The 13,574-nt window shown below is 33.7% G+C and overlaps 2 protein-coding genes across 2 annotated transcripts; both read left to right on the top strand.

The window, feature by feature from the left end:
* The first annotated feature begins 1,277 nt into the window (after window positions 1–1,277).
* Window positions 1,278–7,427, top strand: LOC123693985 (polyphosphoinositide phosphatase). Its single transcript, XM_045639270.1, has 12 exons — window positions 1,278–1,413; window positions 1,500–1,710; window positions 1,938–2,361; window positions 2,548–2,868; window positions 3,116–3,460; window positions 3,662–3,860; window positions 4,159–4,292; window positions 4,697–4,924; window positions 5,218–5,404; window positions 6,007–6,161; window positions 6,430–6,618; window positions 6,998–7,427. Exons 1-12 carry the CDS (start codon window positions 1,339–1,341, stop codon window positions 7,236–7,238), a joined length of 2,709 nt encoding a protein of 902 aa, XP_045495226.1. The 5' UTR covers window positions 1,278–1,338; the 3' UTR covers window positions 7,239–7,427.
* Window positions 7,428–8,057: 630 nt separating this feature from the next.
* Window positions 8,058–12,851, top strand: LOC123693983 (synaptojanin-1). Its single transcript, XM_045639265.1, has one exon. The coding sequence runs from the start codon at window positions 8,202–8,204 to the stop codon at window positions 11,478–11,480; it is 3,279 nt and encodes a 1,092-aa protein (XP_045495221.1). The 5' UTR covers window positions 8,058–8,201; the 3' UTR covers window positions 11,481–12,851.
* Window positions 12,852–13,574: the final 723 nt, after the last annotated feature.

Genomic DNA, 13,574 nt, shown 5'->3' with positions numbered 1-13,574 from the left:
CATACATTTTGTATTCAAAGCAAATGTTCGAAGTGACATCCTCGTTTTGGAATACCATTATATTCCACATCTAGCTCTATATACAGTTTCTAAAGGAATTTGTATTAAAATTTGCGAAGTGATATAAGCACAAAACCAAAAAAAGTACCAAAACCTTTCATATTACATGTTGGGTAGAGATCTCATATTACTAAATGTATGGGCGTGTTTAGTGAAATTTTTTTGGAGATTTCCCGTTTTATTTTTAAAAAGTTATTATTGTCATTTTAATCATTAGGCAAAGGGCTTTCGATATCAGTTTAAAGTTTTTTGATATCTGCAATAATTACGGAATAATCGCCTGTGCACACTTAACAATTAGGTACACCCGGTATATTTGAGACTAGCTGTGCCCTGCGGTTTTACCCACAGTGCTCCACTCCTGTTGGTCTTATCGTGATGATATTATAACCTTCCTCGATAAATGGGCTATCTAACACCGAAAGAATTTTTAATCGGACTAGTAGTTCCTGAGATTAACGCGTTTAAACAAACAAACTCTTCAGCTTTATAATATTAAAGTATAGATTACATCTTCTTCTTCTTTTTATTAATAACTTAATAGATAGCTCCACCCAGCAGAGGGAGTCCACCAATGTCCAGAGTAAGTGAGAGCGTCGGGATTCAAATTAAAGAAAATCCAACTGATATTATTGTAAGATTTAACATTATTTTGGAACTGGGTAAAAAAGTCAGAATAAGTATTGAACCCACTTGGAGCTTGGAGGATTACATTTTAAAGGGGATATTTTGGCCGTTGGACGACACTTTGAGAGAGACATAAAAATATAAGGTTTGTCAGCGTAAAAATGTTCTTTGTTTCAGAGAACAATACAAAAAACGCGTTTAGCGTAACCAAACAAGTAAATTAACGCTTCAGCTTTATAAGTGATTATTATAATTTGTAATTGACCTATAAATTATTCATATTATATTCCACAGTTCCGAGAACCAACACCAAAGAGTAGTATTATAATATGTATTATATTATTGATTTATTGACCAACACATTCATACGCGGACTTCGCTTCACTCATCACTGCTGTCGCGGATGGTCGCGCAGTACTAGTACGCATTACTTGCTCTGTGTAGTACGCAGTATGAATGGTAGCCTTTAGCAGCAAAGCCTCTATTATATTTTTGTCTCTGTGAAAAAATGACACTGACATATTTCATTGTTGAATTATTAGCAATAGTGTCATATTTATTGTCAATCAGTTGTCACATCATCGGTATCTGTCGGTATCTTGATCAAGAACAAACGGTAGCAGTCTATAAATTATTTATTTACAATAAAAAATGTCTAAACAAAATGTTCTATTTCACCCTATTATTAGTTCTATTCAGAGAATTGCACTTTATGAGACGAAAGCGGTGCGTACTCTAATCTTTTGTAGTTTCTATATGATTGTGAAATAAACGATAAGTTTAATAAAACATAAAATTGTTTTTTCTCTCAGAGATTTTATCTCATAGGATCGAATAACACTCAAACTAGATTTCGTGTGTTAAAAATTGATCGGACTGATCCTAGAGAATTAATACTGGTGGATGATAAAGTGGAATATAATAAACAAGAAATACACCAGCTCTTGAACATGATAGGCTTTGGCAATAAAGGAACTCGATCAGTTGGATTTAACAAATTGGTGTCTGCTTTTGGAATTGTCGGTAAATTTTTCATCATTATTATTTTTTTTATACTACATGCTACACTTCATAATAGAAAACTGGCACACTTGTATATATATTATAAGATTTCATTTTGGAAGGTAAGTAATTAGTATACTGTAATCGATTTGTTGTATGTTTTATTGTATCCTACTATTATATTTAAAAAAAGACAATACTTTTTGTATTTATGTAAGGACCTTGGTTTAAGCAAATTAATATTTTAGGATTCATCAGATTTTTGGAGGGGTACTATATCATTCTAGTGACCAAGCGTCGAAAAATTGCCTTGATCGGCCCACATTCAATTTACAAAATAGAAGACACAGCTATGATATACATTCCTAATGATACCAGTAGACCACAAGATCCAGATGAACAAAGATATGTAAAAATGTTCCTTGCAATTGATTTGTCCACTAATTTCTACTATAGCTACAGTTATGATGTAACACATACATTACAAATGAATATGGCTCCACCAAGAAAGCTAGCTCCTGCATTATTTCCTGAACCAGTCACAGCAGCAGTTTATCATTCTAATATAAACTCTAAAGTCAATGATGATTGTACTTGTAATAAAAATGATGATGATGAAGACATATTTGAGACTTGGAAGCAGCAATTGCAACAGAGGCAGGAAAAAATGGGGTATGTTATATTTCATAAACCTCCAAAAGATTTCTAAAAATAGGATGTTCATGAGTTTACAATATTACTTCTAAATGATATTGTGGAAGGATAAATTGTAATACCCAAATTATTCCCTACAAACCAAACTGATAATGTTTAGGATATCCTTTACAAATAGTATATTTAATATGCATCTGTTTTTAGTGATAATACAACAAAACTGGAGTTTGGTGTGCGTGCAGTACCTGAGTGGAGATTTGTTTGGAACAGTCATCTCTTATCTGTAGTCCATTCACAATTGCATCCAGATTGGATCCTCTACATCATACATGGTTTTATAGAACAAAGCAACTTGAATATCTTTGGAAGACCTATTTACTTAACTCTAATAGCCAGACGTAGTAACAGATATGCAGGTACCAGGTTCTTGAAGAGAGGAGCGAATATGCATGGTGATGTTGCTAATGAGGTAGAAACAGAACAGATTGTACATGATTCTATGATTTCCTCGTTTTCTAATGGCAGGTTTGTATATTAATAATTATATGTATGCTATTGTAGTAAAACTACTGATGGTTGATAGCAAAATATATACAAAAACTTAACCTAAATAAAAATTATTTCTCCCTCTGCATTCATTCCATAAAGTATTAAATTATCATATTCTATAAAGTAATAAAAAAAGGTATTGAAACAATTAATTGATTTATAATTTTATGTCTAAATCAAAACAAACACTAAGATATATTACAATAATTATTTAATATTTTAGATTCAGTTCATTCGTGCAAATGAGAGGATCAATCCCAAGTTTTTGGTCACAGGACATATCAAAGATGGTTCCAAAACCAGCTATATCTATAGATAGAAGTGATCCTTACGCACAAATACCAGCAAAGCATTTCAATAACCTCATGCAGAGATACGGTTCACCAATAATGATACTAAATTTGGTTAAAAAGAGAGAGAAGAAGAAGCATGAATCATTATTAACTGAAGTTATAAGCAATGCTGTCAAATATCTCAACCAGTTTTTACCCCCTGAACATGCCATTCAGTATTTCCACTTGGATATGGCAAGGATTAATAAAGGGGCTGATGCTAAAGTACTGGATAAGTAAGTTTTTCATAGATATTAATGTATTATTTGGTTTACTGTTTCATATTAAAAACAAAACCAATTTGATCTAATTGTAAGTGAAAATTTAAGTAATGCATAATATATGGATCAACTTTTTATTTGAAAATAACAAGTTTTGAACAAAATTTTAATGTGTAATATTAATATAAGTATGTTTATAAAACTTTTTTTTTTCAGATTATCAGCAATAGCTCGTACAGTGGTAAAGCGCACAGGAATATTTCTAAGCACAAAAGGGTGTAGCGATGATATGGGCATAGAGGGTCACCAAGGGGGCCGCTTACAAACGGGCGTAGTTCGCGTCAATTGTGTAGACTGTCTAGATAGAACTAATACTGCCCAGTTTGCAATTGGGAAGTGTGTATTGGCGTATCAGGTATTGAATCTTATTCTTATTCATTGCTCATACTGTTTTGAAAAAGTTTGTGTATATGAATGTATTCATGTGTATTTTAGGCATTGATGGCTCTTCTCATAGAGATAAATAATCGTTGCTTAATTAAAGAATACCTACTTAAACTTCGAGTGCAATATTGCATGAAGTTAGTTCTGATAGAGAAATTAGGCCTTTGCACAGAGAGGTTGCGTTTGGGACATTATAATATCTCTTATTTAAAAAATCTTAAACAACATCTTTGTACCTACAACTAAAAAGAGATATGATTTTGTTCTAGCTCCATGCCTTGGGGCTTATAGCTGAACCAGTTATTGAATTTGATTCTGATTGTGCTAGACTTCTTGAAGGTCTATACGAAGATCATGGCGACACTTTAGCATTGCAATATGGCGGATCTCAATTAGTACATAGGTAAGTAAGGATAATATTTATTATGTATTCACATTTAACACATTCAGAAAACAACTGTTTAATTTATGGTTTGGAATTGGTTCAATTGTGTGATAAGTTATTGCTTATTATAAAGTGTGGACATAAAGAATACCATAGATTTTTGAAGTGAAACTTATTTAGGCGCGTTGAGAGTAAAATATCAAGGTCGCGTAATGGCAATACCGTCACGTCATGGAGTAAGGCGACGATTTTGGTATCTATGAATCTTGCCAAAGAAGTTTCACTTCTGACACGTGTGCTTGTTTTGAGTTAAAAAAAAATTGTACAGTATTAATAATTGTAATATTAAATAACGTTGCTCCGATAAAATTCAAACCAAATAAAAAACATGATGCCCTTTACAATAAAAACTTTATTTTCAGGATAAAAACCTACCGTAAAACGGCACCATGGTCATCCCACGGTAACGATATTATGCAGACATTAAGTAGATATTACTCCAACACATTCTCAGATGCTGAGAAACAGAACACAATGAATTTATTCCTAGGATTATTTGTTCCTGATCCAAGTAGACCAGCTATTTGGGTGTATCCCACTGATTACTATCTGCATCATCCTGAAACTATGGTCTATATCCCTAATAGGAGGTGAGAATTTTGTTGATTTTGAGCATTGGCATACTTTAATACTATCTACATATATAGAAGACTCACAACAACCTATTAAAATTTCGCCTAAAATGTCCAACTTCCTTGTATAAAACATTCATTGAAATTTACAGCATATTTCGTGACAATACTGCTTAAAGTATATTGTACCGCTCTTTAGAAAACTCTGCCTAATAGACGCGTAGGCAGAGTTTTGCTTTAGACAATTTTTGCATGATTTTCTTGTTGTTTTTAGTCTAATTGTATTTGGATAATAATGTATTTTTAATCAGATCATTAACAAAATGGTGGGACGATGAAGTGGTGCGCTATTTGCCAAAGCCAAGTAATGAGATGCGTAAACTGTGTTGCGAGATCATCGGTATGCAAGGTGATACTGCATTGGAAATGGTCGACCCTTACCAGGAGTATAACCGGCCGTTTGAGTACACCGTGTTTATAGAAAGTTTTGAGTTTAAGGTGAGAGAGAAAAAGGAATAAGTCTCGAGCATTTTTTTTAATTTATGGAATTTTTCGTTTTTGGGATTCGAATTACTCATTAAATTGTAATTTTTATTATTAATAATTAATAATCCTTCCAACTGTAAATCTATATTTATTATATATAAAACTCAAAGGTGACTGATATAGTGATCTATCAACGCACAGCCCAAACCATTGGACGTATCGGGCTGAAATTTGGCATGCAGGTAGATGTTAGGACGTAGGCATCCTCTAAGAAAGTATTTTCCGAAATTCTTGCGGGAACGGGGAAAAACGGGAATGCACGTACAAAGTCGTAGGCGGAAGCTAGTATCATATAAGCTTAATAGCACAAGCAAAGAGTTTTTAAAAATATTTCACTAACACCCCATTGCTTCTGAAGATGTCTGGTTTTCATAAAAATAAAAATATGAACGTAAAAAACTTGAGAAACAATGATATCTATTTCTGTTTTAAGATAACCTTTTCCATGTTCTTGTTGAATGTGGTATCTGTAAAAATGCATTAAGTCGATTTTCTTAAATTGTGGTCCTCTAAAAAATCATACAAACAATTTCTAATAAAAAATAATTTCCCAGATGTGTCATACACTGCGCGACATAACACCATCGTTCGCGGAGAACTTGAGCCCGTTTGTTGTTCGCGGGAGGAACCCGTACGCGGTGAAAGGCCCCGCCTCCAAGAACCCAGTTATTAGCGGCAGATCCAGCACCGCTTCTAATAATTCCAGCGAGTTAGTTGTTTTTATTATCTAACTATAAATCAGGATTAATATTTTTGGTCAATTTCAATGAATCTTTTGTGACTGATTTCTTGTGTATATTTTAATTTTTTATTTTTAAATGTATTTTATTTGAAAAATTTAAAGAAACATTTCGAAAAGCAACCCGAAAACAACGATCTGCTGTCAAAAAATGCCCAAAATTTTTAATGGTTTCATCAATCTACTTTTATTTCTCCCCTGGCAATGAATTTTTAGTAATTTATTTTTGCATTTTTAGTTCAAACAGCGACTCTTCGTCAGACGATGACCTGACTAGTTCCACCATGAGCTCTCGCCAGCCGTTGTCACCAAGTGCAGTGATCTCGAAACCTGAAGAGGAAGTCACATACGAGCGTCCGCCATTTTTGTTTGTTAAACGAACACTTAAACCAATTGTTACTGAGCCAAACAAACGGGATATGTTGCTGTAAGTTAAATTTTAAATTTAAATGTTGTTGGTAAGTAATAAAGATAAAAGTCGTATATTAAAAAAGTCGTCAAAAATGTTCGAGCCGCGTTGTATCGTTCATTAGAAAACTCTGCCTTATGCAGAGTTGTGTTTCGGAAACTTAATATTTTATTGCACGACTGTAAAACTATGGATTCGGATTCATTGTAAAAATATTGTGATATGATTAAATTTTACCAAGAATTATTATGTTATACTTACTTTTCATACAATAAATCTTCATCTAAGTAGGTACTTTTCGACCGTTATTATAAATAATCATTTAACAAAATGAGTCGCTTCAAATAAGTTATGAAAAATATCTAAATTCCAAACATCTTATAATTACTATTCACAGGTACAAACGCTACGTGAATTTCGAAAAACGCTCCAACCCCCGCTACAAGCCTGATATACCTATCGTAATGACAGTTAACAGTGCGTTCACCATCGACAGTTCTGTTGATACCATTCCACCAACCATCACAAAGGCTTCTAAGGAAATCTATATTGACTATGTTCAACGAAGTACGGGAAAATTAACTGTGCCTCTGGAATCTTTGCAGTTGTATAAAAGTTATGTTGAATTTAGCCTTTAGGTTAAATTTATTAAATAATTATTTAGGAAAAAGTCTATAAAAGTAGCTGTAAAAATGTTTATTTATTTTAGTATAATATTGTTATTTCTAAGTTATTTCTTAATATTAATTAATGTAATATGAATATTATTCGAAATTTTTATCTAATTATATTAAAGAGATGATTCTGTGATTCAAATACAAGGTCAAGGTTGTTTGATTTTATTATCCTTTCAGCCACAGTGGGTTAAATACTCATGGTTGAGTAATTTTTGTGTTTAGGGGATGATTGGTCATTGCAATTTATTTATCTGATTAAATATAACATTGTAATAGTTTTCTTAATAACATATCAAAAAATAAAAAAATTTAGATGTGCTTTTTAAAGTTTTTATTAAATAGGTTTGATGTCGGTGCCAAGCCAATGTAAAACTTACCGGCTTGCACGGGCTAAGTGCTTAGTGCTTGTCTCCTCATTTAACCTCCTCCTTTTTTTGGAGTCGGTTAAAATTTTTGAAAAAGTTTTATAGCGCGCCGCCTCCTTGGTACAGTGGTTGACGCGTGAGCGTAGGCTGATGACCTACTTGTCCCTAAAGAAAATCGATCAGTGAAACAGATGTATAATGCATCTGCCCCTTACCCCCACTAGGGGACATGGGACTTCACTATTCAATATATTTTTATTACTAATTAATTTCGTTGGTATACTTCCGCTCATACTTCATAGTCGTCTACACAGTCGTCTATCTGAATCCTATATTACTTGCTCTGTGTCTGAATCCTTAGAAAAATAATCAATGGCAGTGACGTATTGACATTTGAAATTGATTAGTGTGACATTTGAATTTTGATTCAAAAATTTAATGTATCACGGATCGCAAGTGATCGCTGTTGCCTGTGTTTATTTCAGTGTAGTGCGATATAAATCGGCTGCAGGGGGCGGATGGCTTTAAAACTAGACCATTAGATATTATTCAATACATAATGGCTATGTCAAAAGGCTTTAAAGTGCTAGAGAAGTCAGCACCACCGAATCCTTACAGTATAATCTTACAGCACAGAAATAAAGATACAGCTCTTTTATTCGAATCGCAAGCTGTTGTTTCCCTGTCTTCTCAAGAAACAGATACTTTACGTAAACAATATCACAAAATAGCAGACGCCTATGGGTGTTTGGGAGTTCTTCAACTAAATTCCGGCGAAAGTTGTATGCTGTATCTTGTTCTTGTAACGGGATGCAGCTCTGTCGGCAAAGTGGGTGACAATGAAGTATTTAAAATAACGCAATCTCAATTTTTACCACTATTTCATCAAACACAGGGAGAAGATAAGGTTAGTGAAGTAAGAAAATTATTAAACTCTGGAACATTTTATTTTTCTTGGAATTCAGGTAAAACCAGTGATAATCTTTTTGATCTTACATTGTGCGCCCAAAGAAAAGCTAAAGGAGCCAGTCCAGATAACAGATTCTTTTGGAATAGAACCTTATTCATCCATCTTATTAGATTTGGAATTGATTGTGATGACTGGCTTACCCGTGCAATGTGCGGATCTGTCGAAATTCGCACAATTTATGTCGGCCATCGTGTGGCAAGAGCAGTATTAATTTCTCGACTCAGTTGTGAGAGAGCTGGAACTAGATTTAATGTTAGAGGTTGCAATGATGATGGTAATGTTGCAAACTTTGTTGAAACTGAGCAAGCTATTTATGTGGATGACTCTGTTTCCTCATATATACAAACAAGAGGATCTGTCCCCCTTTTTTGGGAGCAACCAGGTATACAAGTAGGTTCACACAAAGTTAAAATGTCCCGAGGGTATGATGCATCCACAAGTGCATGTGAAAGACACTTTTCTCAGTTAAAACGTAATTATGGATCTATTTTTGTTGTAAATCTGCTTGGATCAAGTATGATAGGAGGTACAGAAGGAGAAGCTAATCTCAGCAATGCATTCCAAAGGCATTTAAATGAATCTGCTCATTCTGATATAGTTCAGATTATTTTTGATTATCACCAGGAAGTGAGAGCTTCTTCAATAGAATCGGCCTTGGGGAAATTTAAAAAGTTTGTAGAAAAATACTATGACAGCATCAGCATATTTAGCGCTAAAGGTGTTGATATTTATAATGTGCAAAAAGGTGTAATAAGAACTAATTGCTTGGATTGTTTAGACAGAACAAACTCCATACAGACATTTATTGGCCTAGAGATGCTCGCAATACAGTTAATGTTACTTCAATGCATTGATAAAAAACAAAATGTTAATAGATTTGAGGAAGTTTTCAAACAAATGTGGATTAATAATGGCAATGAGATATCCAAAATATATGCTGGTACCGGAGCCATTCAGGGTGGTTCCAAATTAATAGATGGGGCGAGATCTGCTGCTAGAACAATCCAGAATAATTTGCTAGACAACTCAAAACAAGAAGCAATAGATATTTTATTGTTAGGTTCAACGTTAAATTCAGAACTTGCCGATCGTACCAGGATACTATTGCCTTCAAATATTTTACATACATCTACAGCAGTGCTGCGAGAGATGTGTCGCAGAGCAAATGAGTTTACCCAACCGAGTAGTATCCGTATTACAATTGGCACTTACAATGTCAATGGTGGAAAACATTTTAGAAGTCTAGCTTACAAAGATGTGTCATTAGCGGATTGGTTGTTGGATTGTCCGAATTCTTCACTAGTAAATACTGTGAACCTTAAAGATCATCCTTCTGATATATTTGCAATAGGCTTTCAAGAAATTGTTGATTTAAATGCCAGCAATATAATGGCAGCAAGTTCTGATAATGCAAAAGCATGGAGTGAAGAACTAGAAAAAGTACTGTGTCGAGATGCATCTTACACTTTGCTCTCGAGCCATCAATTGGTTGGAGTTTGTTTATTTGTTTTTGCTAGAAAAGATCTTATACCCCACATAAGGGATGTTGCATTAGATTCAGTTAAAACAGGACTTGGTGGAGCAACTGGCAATAAGGGAGCAGTAGCTATTCGCTTAGTTATTTATGGTACATCACTTTGCTTTGTTTGTGCTCATTTTGCTGCTGGACAATCTCAAGTAAGTGAGCGCAATGCAGATTATACAGAAATCACTCGAAAAGTTGCATTTCCCATGGGTCGATCTTTGTATTCCCATGACTTTGTATTTTGGTGTGGTGATTTTAATTATCGCATCGACCTAGATAAAGAAGAAACAAGATTATTGGCAGCACAAAATAATTTACAAAGGCTTCTGGAACAGGACCAACTAACTCGTCAAAAATCGCAAGGTTTAGTTTTCAAAAATTGTTTTGAAGGGGAAATTACTTTCCTTCCCACATACAAATATGATTTGTTTAGTGACGACTATGACACGAGTGAAAAATGTCGTGCGCCAGCTTGGACGGATCGTGTTTTATGGAGAAGTAAAAAGCATACGATTGACCCTGAATCAACATCACAACTAGCCGCCGGTAAATTACTTCACTATGGTAGAGCTGAACTGAAACAGAGTGATCATCGTCCAGTAATAGCAATTTTGGAAATAGAGGTATTACAAGTCAGTTATACAAAATGTATGGAAGTATTTTACGAAGTTGTTCAAGATCTTGGACCTCCTGATGCTAGCATTATTGTGCAACCAGTCGAAGATATTGATAGTGATGATACCATTTTTGATGATAACTTAATGGCGATAATATTACAAGAATTGGCTACATTTGGCGAAGTTACTTTAGTGCGTTTTATTGATGATCATACACTCAGTATTACTTTCAGAGATGGACAAAATGCACTAGCCGCAGCTCAAAAAGGCACCATATCATCATCTGTAATACCCTTGCGCGTTTCGCTTAAATCGCCAAATTGGATAGAAATTGTGAGATCTGAAGTGGGATTGTGTACTAACAATACAATCCCTTTATTTGGGGAAGTTCCTGCTGAGCGTCCCCTACGTTCGGCACCTCCCACTCCTCGACGACAACAACCTAGTAGGCCCCCTGCACCTTCTCCAACGCCACTTATTCCATCCCGCGCGCCGGCAGCTTGCCCTGCGAGACCACCCCGACCGGCTCCAATAACACCTGAGCCTCTTGTATCTCAAAGTTCGTTAAGCTCTCCTCCGGCGGAAATGATGCCTCCCCCATCGTGCGCTCCGCCCCCGCCGCCGCCCTCCAGCAACACTCCCCCTCCGACGGGCCCGCCGCCGCCTGTACCCGCACGCCAAGGCGCTCCACCACCTTTGCCTGCGCGTCCACGACCAGTTAGCTAAACTACTTTGCCAAAAGATAGATGCTTAAAATGCAAAGAACGCGATATCGTCATTTAAATATCCGTTGACTTATATTTATTTCGTTATTAATTGGTGTATTATGTATTGGCTGTGATGTTTATTGCATATGAAATTATAGCAAATGTATACATCGAAAGTTTCTTATATGTATAAGTATTATATTTGTTCCTACTTTTGGTTCTTGATGTTTTTCTATTCGGTTTTGCACTTATTTTGTGGTTGAGTAATCCGTCGTTTTCCAGAACACTTTTAAATTATTTTAAATAGATGTCCTGAGATTTTTTTTATATTTTATGATTTTATCCATTATTAGATTTTATTCATTATTTATCTGATAAAATGATATAAGTAATTTGTATCTAATTGATAATTATTGATAATAAACCTTCTTTGGTTTGTAAAGAAATTCACATTCCTTGTGTGAATTAAAATTTTATTATTTTGTACCTTTTTTTATATCAGCAATGAGCAATATACGCATTTATGTTACGCGAGTTTTATATGTTTAAAGGATCTTATCCTTGATCTCCTTTTTTATTTTTGTTTTATTTAGTTCCTACTTACTTTATTATTTTTATAAAAATGTACTATGTCTAATGTCTGTCAATTTTGTTTAAGTACTTATAGTTTGTGCTTATCGCGAGAACAGTAAAATTTATCTATAAGAAGTAATCATAGTATTAAGAGCTATTATTTCAATATTAACAACATAATATATGAAATTGAGATGTTAAATGCAATATGAACAAAACTATTTATGTTATTTATAAAAATTAGGATTGTTTAAATGTAGGTAGTTGTAGAAGCTTTTGATATATCATGTAGATTATGGTGATTAAAATATCATAATTATAATATATATACGTATATCATATAAAAATATCAAACATGCTATGCTGATGTAGAGTCAGTGGCTATTCGTATTTGTAGAGAAACGTAGTTGAAAATACACAGATCCATTGTTAACAATTTATTATATTTGGACCTATGTACTACATGCATGTACGTAACGTTTATTCCTATTGTTAAAAAAATATCTACCGTTTTCCGATAAATTCATTTTAAATAAAATCATTAAACTTTTAAAAATAAATGATGTTTGTTATACGTAGATACAGATAATTGTGTGTTTTACTAAATGTTGGACATATTACGTATTTACCCGTGTAACCATTAATATTGTTATTGTTATACATAAGCTAAATCATGTATGCATTTATTAGAAATGTTTTACGAGCATTTATCGCTCCAATGTTGATTCAGATATATTTAATGCGTGTGCACTTAATTCACTTTACACTAAATAGTTTTATTTTTGTTGTGTTAATGTTAATAAATTCATAGACGACATGACCAATGTTATATACTTAAATAACTAAAATTAATACAATTTCTTAATAATATATCCTAAATTAAAACACTGTTTTTACGTCTTTATTGAAAAGGAGATGTTTCATTTCTATCGAATCAACATAGTTTTACATAATAAGTGCAACTTTTATAGTAAAATAGCCTGCCTAGCAAAATATAAGTATATATAGTGCAATTTAGATAATATCTTATTTTTATCTTCTACAATGGACTAAGGGCACTGGCTTATCTTTCTTGAAATATCTCCTTTTTATCTCATAAGAACTAGAATTGCCATAGATCTCCCAAACGATAAACAAATATAAAAATATTATAAGGAACGACCATACCAAATAAAAACACGAAGTAAATTATGCGTTCTTTTAGTCTTTTTATTATGCAGTTATTTTTTTTATTGGTTTTGTTACTTACTGGAAAAACTGATTATGGTACAATCACAGTGTATGTCTGTGGGTACAATCCTATTAAAAGAAAGTATAGGCTGATTATGCCAGCCCAGCATACAAATTCCAGTTTTATGTTATATTAATATTTTTGAAACGTGCGTTGAGGGTAATAATAATTTCAAGGTCGCGTCATGGCAATACCGTCACTTCATGGAGTACGGCGACGATTTTGGTACCTACCTATGTTTGAATTGAATCTTGTCAAAAAAGTTTCACTTCTGACACGTGTTACTCGACACACAAGTTCTATTTATCA

Source organism: Colias croceus, chromosome 8 (genome assembly GCF_905220415.1).
Source record: "Colias croceus chromosome 8, ilColCroc2.1".
Taxonomy (NCBI): domain Eukaryota; kingdom Metazoa; phylum Arthropoda; class Insecta; order Lepidoptera; family Pieridae; genus Colias; species Colias croceus.
The sequence above is the reverse complement of the archived record's forward strand: the minus strand, read 5'-3'. Positions and strand labels throughout refer to the sequence as shown.

What these genes read in the sequence shown, in the direction of transcription:
- LOC123693985 (XM_045639270.1), top strand. Translation starts at nt 1,339, where the DNA reads ATGTCTAAACAAAATGTTCTATTTCACCCTATTATTAGTTCTATTCAG. An exon ending in AGTGTGTATTGGCGTATCAG is followed by an intron (nt 3,861 to 4,158) that starts GTATTGAATCTT and finishes ATTTTGTTCTAG; the next exon opens with CTCCATGCCTTGGGGCTTAT. An exon ending in TAGAAAGTTTTGAGTTTAAG is followed by an intron (nt 5,405 to 6,006) that starts GTGAGAGAGAAA and finishes ATAATTTCCCAG; the next exon opens with ATGTGTCATACACTGCGCGA.
- LOC123693983 (XM_045639265.1), top strand. Translation starts at nt 8,202, where the DNA reads ATGGCTATGTCAAAAGGCTTTAAAGTGCTAGAGAAGTCAGCACCACCG.